Here is a 15,235-nt window from a genome sequence, read left to right on the forward strand (position 1 = left end):
CACCTATCTATAGTCTAAAATTGATTACCCACAACCTGGTACAACAAACACACATTATTATTATAATATCTTTCAATTGAAGGCCTGGCCAATTGAATTTAGCCAGGCTTGATCTGACATCTGGGAGTAATTTTGAAGTGAATTTTAGTGTCAGATAGGTACCAACTGGTGTGGAGTGGTTCCGGAAAAGTACAGTAGTGGTGGTTTCCATAAATCGTAGAATATGATTATTTATTACTGTTTATTGCGTTTGTTATAAAATAAATATTAATACATTAAAAATCTACTACTATCGGTGTTTCTAATGGATTAAGATTAATGTTTAATAGTATATAAAGTTACTTATTTTTTCTCATAAACAAAATATCTCTGATATGAATTTGTAATATCGTTTTTAAGTTGAAGATATGTTCAATATTATGTATCCATAAAAAGTCGATAGTAAATGTAATGATACAATATATATATATTTATTAGTTGTCGTATCTTTTGTCTCATTGACTAAAAAGAACGTAGTTTACTTTGTATCGCAACATCAGTTTATTTTATCATCTAATCTATTACGATAACCATATCTGATGCATCTAATAAAACGCTCAATTAACTAAGCATCAGATATGGTCATCGTAATAGATTAGATGACAAAATAAACTGTTACATGGTATGATATTAATGATCTTACCCTGTGAATGTTGAATTATTGTATATTACGTTTTCGTATCGTTACTATCTTTACTGGATGTAAAAACATTAAGTTAATTAAACATTGAACAAAATAAATATTATTCAAACAGAATTCGGGATTAAAATGACAAAACTTTTAAATAAGTAATTAAATGTTCATGGCTCTTATTTTGAAAAAATCATTACGAAAATGATGACAATAAGATCATACGTAAAGATGTTAATATTTAAATTCGCATTTTTTTAACCGATTGTATTTATGCATTTTTAAATGTTTAATTATTTTTCGAATAAAAGATTTTTAAAAAGCAGATTTTTTCTAGTTGCCTCAACATTAGTGTGCTATTTTGCGACGGTAAACATTTAGTGTGTTAGTATTTTTGTATATGGGCTTATTTTACACCGTGTATATATTATAGTTGTACCTAATGTTTAGTTCTGTAATCTTTAGTATAATATTTTTGGCTTTTCAAACTTTTTGGGAACGTTTATCTTTTCCTGTTTTCGATTTTGTAGTGTCTGAGCTATGGCTCTTATTGTTCATATGATGGATGTTTTAGGAAGTTTTTTGAAAGGCTCTTTTATTAAGGACAGATAATATTTCGGATGGGCGATAAGGTGAAGGTCTATATGTGTTGGTTTCGTGTAAACCTGATATTTATATATTCTAACATAGTTGAATATGCCGCTTTTAAAGTAAAGATACATAATTTTTAAATGATATTTTAAAAATAAACCAAGAGCTATTCTAGGTCTTTATATAATCAGTATATTTATTTAAATTGCTAAATGAGGTAATTTGTACTAAAATATTATATAATACGATAAAATTTATTGGAATAGTTTAGGTGCATTTTTACCGTAAATGTTGAAAATCCAGTGATCCCATTCCCATGGTGGTAGTGCCGGTATATTTGGGCTATTGTGTAAAATAACGACACCGACAATATGATTGTGTTCATCTTCAATTCCTAAGCTTAAATAACGAGTATGTCTAAAAATTAAAAGATAGGTTTATATAAAATATTGCTAAAGATCAAAAAGTCATACAAGAGTTCTTCAATGCAGTCTACTTTACCAAAAATGTCTTCGACTTCAGAATTAATTAACCGTGCTACCAGTTTGATTTCCTCGATACCGATTCTTCGAACGTTTTTGGGCGAGAGTATGAACATTTTCGATCTATCATATGATGTAAATGAGGGTACTGATTTTGTGATTGATTTCATTGAATGGGAAAACAAATTTTTACTTGACCGATTCATCGTAGTTACTCGATCGTTCATGTAAAATATTTAATAGAAATTCTAAAAAATATAACGTCTAAAAGACTTTGACGTTTTACATGTTTTTAATTAGTTTGACAGTAGGTTATTATAATTATATTATTCAACTTTATATTATTATGGTATTAATTAGTTTAACATATGCATATAATAATTTTAACGTGGATGGGTATTTTTTTGTAAGTAAAAATTATATTAATGTTATAGAATTTAATATATTTCCATATCAAACGTGTATTACCATTAGTAGGTAATGTTTTCCACACATGAGTGTTTATTACTGTTTACGCTTTACCTACGTGCTTTTATACTACTAATAAATATTAATGAAAAAAACGCTGTCGATGTTTCTAATGGATTAAGATTAAAGTTTAATAGTATTTAAATTAACTTGTTTTTTTTTCAATATTAGTTGTCAAAAAGGAGACATTTTAGTTAAGGCTTTTTCTGTACGTATATATAGCTGTTTTTTTTAATAATGCTAATATTAATACAAAAAATGGAATATGTCGATCAACTTGATACGGCCGAAAACCTTTAAAATATAATTTTGAATATTCACTTATATATTTGACTATAAAATCAAGATAATTTTAAAGTAGTAATTATAAGCAATAATATCTTAGCTTTCAATGAAATTTATAAACTATATTGTTAGCAATCCATGACTGGACAACTGATATTTGACCGTTACCGCCTACTTCCTCTTCATGGCTCATGGCATGGGTTACAAAAGGACGTTTTGTGGACAATTGAGAGCAGAACTGAATCGAGAACGAGTGTAATCCGATATGTCAGGGACAGGGTAAAAGCTTGGAACGATGGGAATCATCTCTTCAAAATCTAGACAACCCTACTGCTCCTTATGACCTCTAGCGCACCGCCAAAGGCGTAAAGGGGAAAACTTCGAACACAATCCAACAAAGCCGCAAAAAAATCGAGCTCAATTGGCCCACTATAATAGATGTTGGCCTTCATAACTGACACTATCCCCTCTTTGAAGAGGAAAAACTTTCCATCCGGTTATCTTTTAAAGAGCATAGTATCTCCTAGAGACGACTAGCTCTCAATAAAATGTCTATTTTCGAAAAAAGCTCCAGGCTCAGATGGATTCACAACAAACCATATGAAAAACCTCACCAGCAAACAACTTTTAGAGCTTGCCAATATCATATCATACCTCCCCCAAATTGAAAAAGCATCTCTATCATTGAATCCCTATCATCTGGCTCCAGAAGTTATCATACTTCTTTCTCTTATCATACGTCTTCAATTCTATCGCTGGTTCCAATGGTCATCCCAAATTCAGCTGGTTATTTGCAAAGGCAATAGTGTGTACATCCTACTATTTCCATTCCTCTTCATTCTGCCTTTACGGAACACATATGTGCTTTAGGTACGTCTCCGAGAGACAACTTGCACTACTTCAAGTATTCCAATCTAAAAAAGTCCGCGCGTTACTCAGTGCCGCTTGGTTTATGAGGAACCCATTTTTAGTCTGACATCCCGTTCGTTAAAAGATTCAGGAACATGCTCAGTGTGAGGTTCTCTCTTAGCGCCTTACAACACGATAACTATCTAATCAAATCCTTACCCATCCATAAACCCCGGTAGTTAAACCAAAAGTTGCAGTTAAACGACAAACACATCAGGGCGACATCAGCAAGAGACCGTTTGGTCGGTACTCGGTACTATCTCATACAGATAATAATAATCATCTTCATATTTACGTGTTTATTATATTATTCATTGCCTTACTTATTATATATATGTCATTATCATCGTTTATATTTTTATTATTTAAAAAATTGTTCTAATATACGTGTCTAATATGTCTTAAACCCGCACGAGTATTTTATTTTCCGATCTAAATAACTAACAATACCAATGATTCGATCCTTATTTTGATTCCTATCTGGTCCTACCATTGGTTTAATTCCTACGAAGTTTCGTGCTTTATTTGATATAATATACATCACTTGAAATAAATACACTGAAATTATATCACGTTTTGTATGGTTTGAAGTATAGATCCGCTCTTGGTCTGTTTGTTGTGTATTCTGAGGGGGTATACATTCTTTAAAAATATTTACATTAACACGTATATTAGAGATATATAGAGTGCGCCCGAATAATATACAATTTTTAACACTCGGACCTCGTAAAAGTGTTGCGTATTAAAAGTCCTCTGAATCAAGTTTTACTTACGTTGTTAATAATATAAAAAGTGACCTGAAACCATTTTTCGCCGGCTTAGTTGGTGCAGTGGTCAAGGCGACAGTCTTCTTACTTTTGCGATAGTTGCAAGTCGTCAATCTATGTTTGTGATTGTTTGCAACTGTGATTGTCCAAAAAGCAATAATGCGAAACCAACAAGGGAAATTAACCCAGTCATAGGTCTCGGATGATCTGAATCTCTGTTTCTAGTTGGTAGGCTTAATAACGGGGATTTTGGAATCCATGTTAAGCAATAGGTTCAGCCCAGATAAAGCTTAGTTGGTAAAAACAAGACACTGAAATCTAATAAAGAAATTATCTCAGTTATGTTTCTAAACAAGCTGTGTAAGGCTGAATGGTTTCTGGTAGAGAATTTTTACAATAGTTATAAATTAATATTAAAGTTAACATCTTATTATGGTAATCAGTGATCGATTCGTTCGGTTCATGATTCAAGTTAAGCAGTTTGGAATTATAACAATTTGATATATAATAAATAAAACTTTGAAACTTTAAACATTTGATAAACTGGTTTTAACATATATATAATTTTGTTTCTGTTACAGCTAAGCTTGGGCGTCGAAAATGGCATACTTCAAGCATACAATATGGATTTTGAGCTTCAATTTTCGCATAGAGTTAACCAGATCTCCAGGTTCTCTCAAGCCGATATGGATGCTTGTACGTTTTTGTATCTCTTGAAGGACGATGGAGAAAATTTATTGTACTGCTATTTATTTCAAGCACAAAGAGTTAAAGATGTAAGTAGCTATGTTGTTATTTATTACATATTTATTGTTAAAAGCCTCCGATTTACATCCTCCTCCGGAAGTTGTTCAGAACGATTTGTCATTAGTTAAGAAAACCATAATATTATATATCACTATATATCACTATTCTTTAGCTATATAATACTACAACCTATTTTATATTGTATGTGTTTTGTTAGTGATTTAATTTGATTGACAAATGATAATTTTTTTGATACATGTTTATTAGATTTTTTGTGTTAAGTAATTAATAAAAATATAATAATTAATATAAAATTACTTAATAAGTATATTTCAAAATATTGTTTTGTTCCTTTTCATAATATAATTTATGTCTAACACTAACACTAATGTCTTATTCAATCATTTAACAAGAGACTTTTAATTATTACGAAGTTCCAAGGTTAATTGTCTTAACTATACAAATAAGATCTTTTGAGTCAGCAGTTGCACATCAGACCTAAAATAATTAACCAAATCTGATGCCATAAAATGGTATTACGTGAAAAGATATATTACTAATAATTTTTTCGAACTAATTTTATTATTTTACAATTATAAATTATATGTCATTAATACTATTATATTATATTTTAGCAAAAAAATAAAATAATTTGATCGCGCGTTCTCCCGATATGCTATGTATGAAATGGTGTATTAGTTCAAGGTATTGTTTTAATTGTTATGTTGTGCAATATATCATTTAACTTATTTGTGGGATCATAATTTGTATAATTATAATGTTGCATAATGGTTGATTTCGATAAAAATATTGTGACATGGTATAATTTATTATCTAATGTGAGCTGACATTTTATATTTTCACGTTTTCGTATGATATAGAGACTTTATTTTAGAGGTTTATTAAATTATAACAGCACATTAGTTTTTCTTAAAGTGCTGTTCACAACTAATGTATTAAATTTAATTTAAAAAAATATTAAATATTAAGTTATTTTAAAATTTAATTAGCAAACGACACTATTGGTTTAAGAAATTTTCGATACTCTAAAATTTGTTGAAACCTGGAAATTACAGAAGATTACCGCAAGTGGATTAGGATTTGTTTTTCAAGTGTTGGTTATACTGGACCATTACTATTAAATATTGTCTTTAAATTAAATTGTTTTCTGATCAGTACATTTAATTTTGAGAGGAGATATATTCACAATTAAAATACACATATGTACATGATAACGTAAAAGATAATAAAAGATTTAAATTATTTTTGCGTGAATATGCTTGCTTTAGTACAGGTTAGTGAAAATCTACCTAAAAGATCAATAAGTAAAATAATTTTAAGTTAAGGTGCTTTTAAGTTAAGTTAAGTTAAGGTGGTATTAAATACTCATTAATAAAAATGAACCAGATTATATTTCTACATTTTATTTTGCTACATTGCTACATTTTATTTATTAATAACATATTATGTGCTTCCCCATATTACCTATATAATTAGTATTATTAAGACTTTTTGTTTAGATCTTAAGGCTTTTTTGCTAATGTTAGATTAAAAAAGACGTTATGGGGAATAATAGCGGAATATAATCCATGATTTAGCCAATATATTTTTATTTTTGAAACTACCAAAAATATTAAATAATTATATAATTCGTAGTTTTTAAATTCAATTTGAGTTCTACTAATAATATATTAAGGAGTACAAGGCATTCTAATTTCTCAACTTTATAAGAGATAATATAATGAAATAAGCTGTATGTGAAATATTAACTAAATTACTTTTTGTTTCAAGATATGTCATAAATAAGGTTCCATATATATGTCATAATGTATAATATCTAAGGATTAAAGGAGTTTGATACAATGATTCTCTCGTAGAAATCCTACTGAATTTGAGAGATGCTTTATGTTATATTGGTTTTAAGGGCATTCTCACCGTTAAATATCATTGTTGCATTATTTGCCTTTTTATTTTAAAGTTTCGGTGGAAATTGGGGTTTTTGATGATAAAGTTATTGTATTGTTGACCAATAATGTAACTTGCCATGATAATATCGTATCAGATGACATACGTGGCCCCATAATAACCTGCTGTCGACACCTGTCCTTGTTGAAAACTCTATCTAAGTGTTATAATAGAACAACACTTAATTTAAATTTCAGAATATTAGTTTTACATTAAAATATATAAAAAAAACTTCAGTAGTTTTTACATTACCCTATAAAATTGGAAATTTTTTCATTTAAATCTTAGAACTTCACTTGAATTGTGCTAAAAAATAAAAGAAATAAATAAAAAAGATGCATTGTATAAAAGTATTATATGTATTATAAAAAAATATATAAACACCTCGCTTTCATTAGTTTATTTTATTTAGAATAAATTTGTTAATATTACGTTTATTACTTATTTTACACTGTACGTATTTTCATTGATTATATCGTCTCTTCACAAATAAATAATAATTATATTTGTACAAATGCAATTGTTGTTATGAAATATTTGTTAATCATAAGAATGTTGATTGTTGTACTGATTTCGAGTGTATTCGGTTCTTGGAATTCTATTTTATGGTAAGCATTTCTGCAATTTGACCATGACCAAATTAGATAAGGGGATTCTTATAGCATATTGAAGAGTAACTGTTTATATTAGTTTCGCAAGAAAGTTGCATGTAATATTATTTGGTTTATATAGTAAAAACTATTTATTTCTACAACTTGTTGTTATCAGCTTACTAGATATATTCAGATTAGTTAGTATTGGTTTACAAAATATTATCAAATATCATTGGACTTTATGGCGAATAAAGTGTTATTGTATAGATTTTTTTCACAATTTTAAATTGGAAACAATTGCTGTCGAAAGTTAGCATATTTGTTGAGACTCATGTTTTACATGAATAAACGTATCAAAAGTGGTTTTAATGTGGTGATTTTGATTTGCAATACAAAGAACCACTCGCGCTATTTTCAGTATGCCTGACATAAGAAAAAGTGCGTTTAGAGTTTTTTAATGTGTGGAGCTTAAGTTATCAGTTCATTAGTCGTTAGTACAATAAGTAAAGTTCAATCGTCGATCTAGAAAGTGTTGTGTACCCAGATGCACTGATAGTAAAGAAATGCAGAATCGTTTTACTTCAAAAAAGTATTTAGCTAGTAAACGGACTGGATTAAATATCAAAGGTATTTTTGATCGTGATCGCATGTTTTGGTTTTAAGTTGGGGTAAGTTTCACATTCATAAGCATGTAAAATATCAAATATTTATTTTTTAATTTTAAAATTTAATTATTTGGTAGTTTAACCACCAGTTATAGCTACCGAATGCAAACCTTTTAAATGCAAAGCAATTCAGGACTTAAGTAGTTCTTAAATTTTATTGGCAAAACAAGATCACATTTATTAATTAAAGTTCCATCAATTAAAAATTTAGTAACTACCTTAAACCCTCTCATTGCATTAAAGAAGAAATTGTATAATTAACCAAATATATTGGCTTAAAGCTACTTAACCAATATAGTTAAAAAATGTTTGGATCTATTGGAGCTTCTGGATTCAGGAATATACATCCTTCGGCTAGTATGTTTAAGAAATCATTTGAATTGTTCATCATCATCATCATTTAATTATCATTTAATACCAACGGGGGATGTATTACCAGGATTTGAGAAATTGCAACTTGACTCTATAGATTAAATTCCAGATGTTCCTATACGAACAAACGAGGCAAGGCAATATCTCACGCCCTAAAAAATTGTTTATTATACGCGATATTGCCACGCCGATAAAGTATATAACATATTTTTTGTCAAATATATTTCAAAAGATTTAATTTAAAACCTTTTAATTGTATACTACATAATGATCTTCTAAATAATAAGCTGCATCATATACTTATTAATAAAACACATAAACAAAATTTTAACAGGGAAAGACTCATAGTTTACTTTCATCAAAGTATATGTTTATTTTTATAGATTTTTTATAGATCATTCATTGAATTTTATTTAATAGATTTATTTGTGAAATTAAATTGTTTTTATTTAAATGTTATTGGTCAATTACACGTAACTATCACGTGCCAAATTTTATCAATGAACCAATCAAATGGCATCACAGCAAAATGTTTTTCTTAGTTGCGTATAATGAAGATTTAAATTGGCCAATCAAAATACTTGAATAGCCGATATAACCCAAGCTTTTCTCCAGAGACCCCCATTGAATTTTCTCTCTGTTACTCTATGTTTATGAACAATTGAAAGAATTGAAATCCAGAGATATTGTTCAGGATGACAGAGAGATAAATTAGTACAATTATTTGTAGATTGTTGACAGATTTATTGTTGCTGCATGTCTCTAGCATTTTCTATTTGGAAAAGGAAAATCCCTAATAAGTTGCTACTGGTTCCATAAAAATGTGATTGGCTTGTACAATATACCTTCAAAGTAGATGGGTCATATCTGTTACCCCGAGAGACAATTTGTACTACTTCAAATGCTCCAATCTAAAAAAGTCTGCAGGTTACTCAATGTCTCATGGTTTAGGAGGAACGTTAACACCAATCTAGAATCAGGCATCCCATTCGTGAAAAGCTTCACGCACATGCTCAGTATGAGGTTTTTTCTCGGCGCCTTACAAGATAAAAATCAGTTGATCAATTTCCTATCCGTCCACCAATCTCGATAGTTAAACCAAATACGTCAATGCTAGTCATACTTTAGGGTCTCTGGTGCCCGCAAAATCCAATTATCCTGAACCCGAACTGACCTCAGCAAAATAGTGGTTCTAGCTGGTCATCTTGAACTAGAGAAAAAGATTTGCAGTAATTCACGATAAGTTTATATTCAGGTTTTATCAAGTTTATCAAGTAATATTCAAGTTTGTCAAGTAAGATCAATCCATATGATCAAATAAAGTTCGAGTAGTTTATCGTAAAATAATAATTGTAATACAAGCATTTTAGATACAGTTTACTTTTATTTATAGAATAATAGTGAATACCCAGGAACTAATATATGTCAGTTTCTTGAATCACTGCTATCCTTCAGGAGGACTTACTATTTAAAAATTTTAAATCCCGTGCTTAGAAAGTCACGAGTTAAGCCCATTAAACCTACAGTATCAATTGTTAAGTTGTGTATCTAGTGTTATTAGAGGATGTGATCTATTGTAAGTTACTATTGACTATAACTGATCCATTTAAACCATATATTGAAGTAGAATCGACTGAAATATTCTGAAAGACACGATAAAATCTTTTTTAACTATCACAATAATTGTCCATACTACTGTAAGTATATAAAGGCTGCAAAAAAAATGGATGGATTCATGAATTAGAATTAAAGAAGAGTAGTTTTTCGCCATCTCCGTCTTTTGACAAGCTGCCAAAATTATTTTTTGCAAAGTAATTTTCACTAGAATGAACGTCTTATTCTAAAAGATCTAAAAATAATGGATATTCCACAAAAATAGAATTTGACTGCTTTTCATCATGTTGGATCAGTTATTGTTACAATTAAAGTAATTAATATGTTCTATACTGTTATCTTTATTTGGTACAATGATGTGTTATACTGTTACTAGTAATAATTTTCGTTCTTGCGGCTATTAGTTGTTGAATTAAAATGCGAAGCATACTGACTTTTATTAACAATATTATTATTCTTCATACAAAGTTATATGCATACAAAACATGTTTTATGATGGTTTCGGTGAATTGTTTTATCGCCTTTCAACCAAATGTAAGAGACAATGAAATACTTATTTGTTTCGTTGAACAAATTATGTCTGTGAAATTTATAATTATATGCATATGCAATATATGCATACATACATATATAGTTTATTACTTTAATGTGTGTTTTAAATCGTGTTTTGCTTAATAATATTTTGTAATTTTGATATTGTTTCTTAATTTAATTATTGCAATCAAAAACAAAGAATTGTTATCAGTTACATTTTCAATGTTTTTTGACGAAACACTTTAATGGAATTACTAAATTATTTTATAGAATTAGCTACCAGTTTATATATAGTATATATAGTTATTTATAGTATGATATCACAAGTATATACGGTTTTGGATCTGAGCAACTAAAAGCTATATATAAGTTGAATTAGAGGGCGGAATCCAAATCAAAATACCATTTTCAAATTGTTTCTAGTATTCGAGATATTCAATAAATTTATTATTCTTCTTGTTTAATTAGTAACGGCCATTTATTGAATTAAAAAGTATAAATCTAAAAATATTTATAAAATAAAAACGAAAAGTAACAGAGATTGATCAGGGTCTTTTATATTGTTTAGGATCTGTTTAACAGCATTAGTGTCCAATAGTAATCGATCATCATGCCTTTATGCCAAAATCCTTGGTATCACCTTAGGATTTTCGCTATATCTTGGCGTGGCCTCTCTCCTTGCTCGTTGCTCGTGTCGTCCAAGATTTGTGAGGATACATTGCTCCACAACATCTCCGGATTTGGTGTATGCACACTCTCCTGCATAGAATAAACCATAGAAAAAAATAAACTGTATGAAACTATATTGTCTTCCTTTTCTAACGGCGGTCCATTCTTTTCGAGTCGATTTTTAAGGTCGATCAGATTAAAAAACAAAAAAATCTAGAATATTTATATTTTCTGTTACTTTAATAATTCTATAGTAATAATAATTAAATTGTGGTGTTATTCTCGGTGGTTTAACATACATTGGTTTTGAAATATGGAAGAACAAGGGTAAGTGCAGAATGTCAGGTTAAATTTTTGAAAGTTGTAAAATCCAAACAGCATCAATTTTATTTATAGTGGGAATTTTAGCTGCCAAATTTATAAACCATCATTTTCAACGACCTGCAATAGGTATCAACATAACCAAAATTTAATGATAACAAGAACAGGGAAGACAATTATTCTTGTTGTGTTGGAAATAGTTAAGTCATTAATGAGATTTGTGCATCAAGAAATGTAATAATAGCAAGAACTGTAATATATTTTAGTAATGATTTAAATTTTATTTTATAGCTGAGATGTAACTAGAATTTGTTGAGAGTAAAAGTCCAAGAATGTGAAATTCAGAGAATCAGAGAAGACATTAGACAGCATTTAGCTAAGATATAAGAACAGTGTACAGTGATACTTTGAAATAATTAAATTTGATAACAAAAGTAGACCTGGATCAAATAAACAACTTATAAAACTATCAACGATACTCTAATGATCTAATGACAAGGAAAATACAATGCATTATTATATAAAAGTATAGGTAAATAAATTACTGTTTTGTAAATATAATGATGTATTGACTGAGACGTCTTTCTGCTTTAAAGTACGATCATCCATTCACTTTAGGCTAGTAAATGTACAATATGTGAATCAAAAACTCGAGGTAGTCAATTCATTAATGGGCTTTGTGGATCAAGAATAGTAGCGATAATATTTGGAGATTTTTAGGAAAATTTTACTGCTTTCATATATAATGGTGGCTTTTACGTTTGATTTTAACTATATTGGCTGTGTTTGGTCTAAACTATTTTGGTCTTTTTTATGTTTATTTATATATTTCTTGGGGTTTTTGTTAATTGTGCAAATATGTAAATTTATTTAAATATGGTGTTTTCATAAAAATAGAAAGGCATATAGAAATTATTTTTATTATTTTATTTTATTTAATAATTTTTTAAATGATGATGTGTAATATGATATTTTTATAAAAATAATATAGCCGGAAATTATTAATTATATTTTTATTATTTCGTTTTACTCAATACTTTTTAATGTTTTAAAATGTGTTATTCACAAAATTTTTCCATTATTATTTACTTGGCTAAGTACTGTAAAGACGGTTTAATAAGGTTAAGTTTAATTAAATGTCCTGGGTACCACTTGTGAACACATTTTATTGTTCTGACTTATAATGGATACCACTAGGACCTTTCTAATGTAATGATGATTAACTGCATTATTGTCCCACAGACACATAAAGAGCAACATTTCGTAAATCCTGATAATGAGTGTATCTCAACCAATAGATCAATAACTTGTACTGAATATGTAAATCAATTAAGACATTGATGCTTATTATAGTTGATCCTAATCAAAATACGTATAAATTGTGTTGTAGCGTTCTTTTGGTTGTACTGCGTAAGAAATCGGAATGGATGTTTTTTTATATCCAATGTGGATTAGAGCCGCCTTCAAACTATAGTTCGATGAATCTATGAAGAAACGTCATTCATTTCGATCATATGGCCTACGTATTACGTCAAATATTCCGCTGATATCAATGCAGACACATGTCATTTTCTTTATTGACCTAGGTCTTAAGGCAGTTTTACACTTATGTCTGGACAAATTGACTGTGTGCATGGAACTGGCCTCGACAATTACTCCTTTCCATTTATATCAGCGACATTTGTAGAGCAAAAGTAATAATTATCTATATAATTTTTCTGTTCTCGCTATAGCGTTTGGTATAGAAAATAACGTTCGCTAGCTATTGTAAGCAAAATGACGACCGCCATATATGTAAATATTTAAATATCGTGTACCTGTATATACCTGTACCTGTACTGTACGTGAAATTGGTAAGTATCTGTTACTACTAGATACTGTCATATTACTGCCCTATATATAAAATGCGTTAATCACCAGAAAGCATCACAAGCATCAGCAAATGAGAGGCTAAGAATAGTACAATTTTGTTCTACACGCGTTACAAAACAATTTCGGTATCCATGGCTTGGCAGTGTTAACTACAATAAAACCAAAGTACTGCAAATACGCCTCTTTGAATTTATCGAGCATAGAATATCCACAAAGGTGACTAAAATAATTTGAATCCATTTTTCAACATTATTTGTGCATTTTCACATGTCTAGAAACTGCGTTCTTATAACGTTGTTACCTGACGTAAGAGAATAGTGCTGCCACCATGCGCGAAATCGAAAACTAAAACCAATCTTGACACACGGATAGAAGATCTGGGTTCAGAGCATCAAATAACGTTAAGAATCATTCTCATCTGCTCGGGTCCAAAAGTTGACCCGCATTTGTAAACTTGTATTACATAAGCTGTCGCGTAAAATACTTAAAATTATATTAAATAATTCATAATTGTATAACGTAAAATATATTTATGTGACAAAATGAATATATTTGTTAGAAAATAAAACACATGTTTGCAAAATAACTATATTACGAACATCGATAAAAATAAAAATATTAATTTTTATTAAAGTTTTAGCATTATAAGATATTTATTTCTTCAAATATTTATTGTATTATTGAACAACGTATCGTGCTCTGTACAAATTGCCTTCTATATTTCTTACATGGAGACTAGTTTATAGACTTCTTTTCTTTGTGTCTTACTCAAATCATATATACATTTCCAGTTTTCGGCCTCTTTGCTTCTCGGAAAGGTTCTTCAATATGGAGTATCCTGTCAGATTTTCAAACCTTAGTCTTGAACACTTTTAGTTGTAAAAGGTTTTAACCCACCTATTTCCTCTATAATATTTGTATGATCTCAAAGAAAATAGTAAAGTGCTATATTTTATGGTTCTGAAATCACATTATATATATTACCCATTTGAGACTTGTGTAGTAATAAGAATGTATGTAAATATTTTAAATGAATACGTACAAGCAAATTATTTTGAAAATGTACCTAGAACAGCGCTCACTATTTAAATTTCATAACGGAGTAGGCCTTTTTTATGTTACGTGGAATAAACCTTCTACACTACAGACAGGATAAGGAACGGATGTTTCTTTACGACAATAAAAACTTTGTTCCTGTATTTTTATTGTATATTATACATTTTCTTTCATTTTGGCTACACATTTTTTTCTGTAAAAAACTTTGTCGATTACTCTTTTTATTATATACACTGTGTCTTTTTATATATTATATACATATATAATATATTTAATATACCTATTTTTAAAAGACAGTTGGTCGTGTGTTAATATTCTCAAATTGAGAATAATTTCATGATACTGATACTGATATTTATAAGTCAATTAATTCTGAAATATGTAATTTGTAATTGGTATTTGAAATACATGACGCTGAAGTATTTTGTAATTAGTATTTTAAATATTTATGGTTTCAAAACACATAACGCCCTCGTATGTAAAATGGCGTTTGCTATATATGTGAATATTTAAAGTTCGTCACACTGCAGCGGTGCTGTACGTCATATTGCCTAGACCGTTACTGCCACCTGTAATAAATGCAGTCATATTTATGTCATGATACTACCCTAGTAACAAAATACGTTTTTTTAGAAGAAAATTATGATTTTGTTAT

The 15,235-nt window shown here is 29.1% G+C and overlaps 2 protein-coding genes across 6 annotated transcripts in view; one reads left to right on the top strand and one right to left on the bottom strand.

Annotated features, from left to right (window-relative positions):
• LOC143192669 (cilia- and flagella-associated protein 61) overlaps positions 1 to 1,859 on the bottom strand; it is a 37,653-nt gene extending 35,794 nt beyond the window's left edge. The window contains 2 exon segments of the mRNA XM_076398146.1: positions 1,545 to 1,678; positions 1,735 to 1,859. Coding sequence (XP_076254261.1) covers positions 1,545 to 1,678; positions 1,735 to 1,859 — 259 coding nt within the window.
• The window catches only part of plx (PTB_TBC1D1_like and TBC domain-containing protein plx), a 192,588-nt gene that overhangs the window by 115,193 nt on the left and 62,160 nt on the right, over positions 1 to 15,235 (top strand). For 4 of the 5 annotated variants that reach the window (XM_076397976.1, XM_076397978.1, XM_076397980.1 and 1 more), the window contains one exon: positions 4,754 to 4,948. In XM_076397976.1, coding sequence (XP_076254091.1) covers positions 4,754 to 4,948 — 195 coding nt within the window. Of the gene's footprint in view, positions 1 to 2,074; positions 2,150 to 4,753; positions 4,949 to 15,235 lie in introns of those variants that run through there. The other variant, XM_076397977.1, reaches the window with a different exon arrangement.

The sequence above is a fragment of the Rhynchophorus ferrugineus genome, unplaced genomic scaffold (genome assembly GCF_030347505.1).
Source record: "Rhynchophorus ferrugineus isolate W39M unplaced genomic scaffold, kcgeb_rfMv2 rfM3, whole genome shotgun sequence".
In the NCBI taxonomy this organism is placed as follows: Eukaryota; Metazoa; Arthropoda; class Insecta; order Coleoptera; family Curculionidae; genus Rhynchophorus; species Rhynchophorus ferrugineus.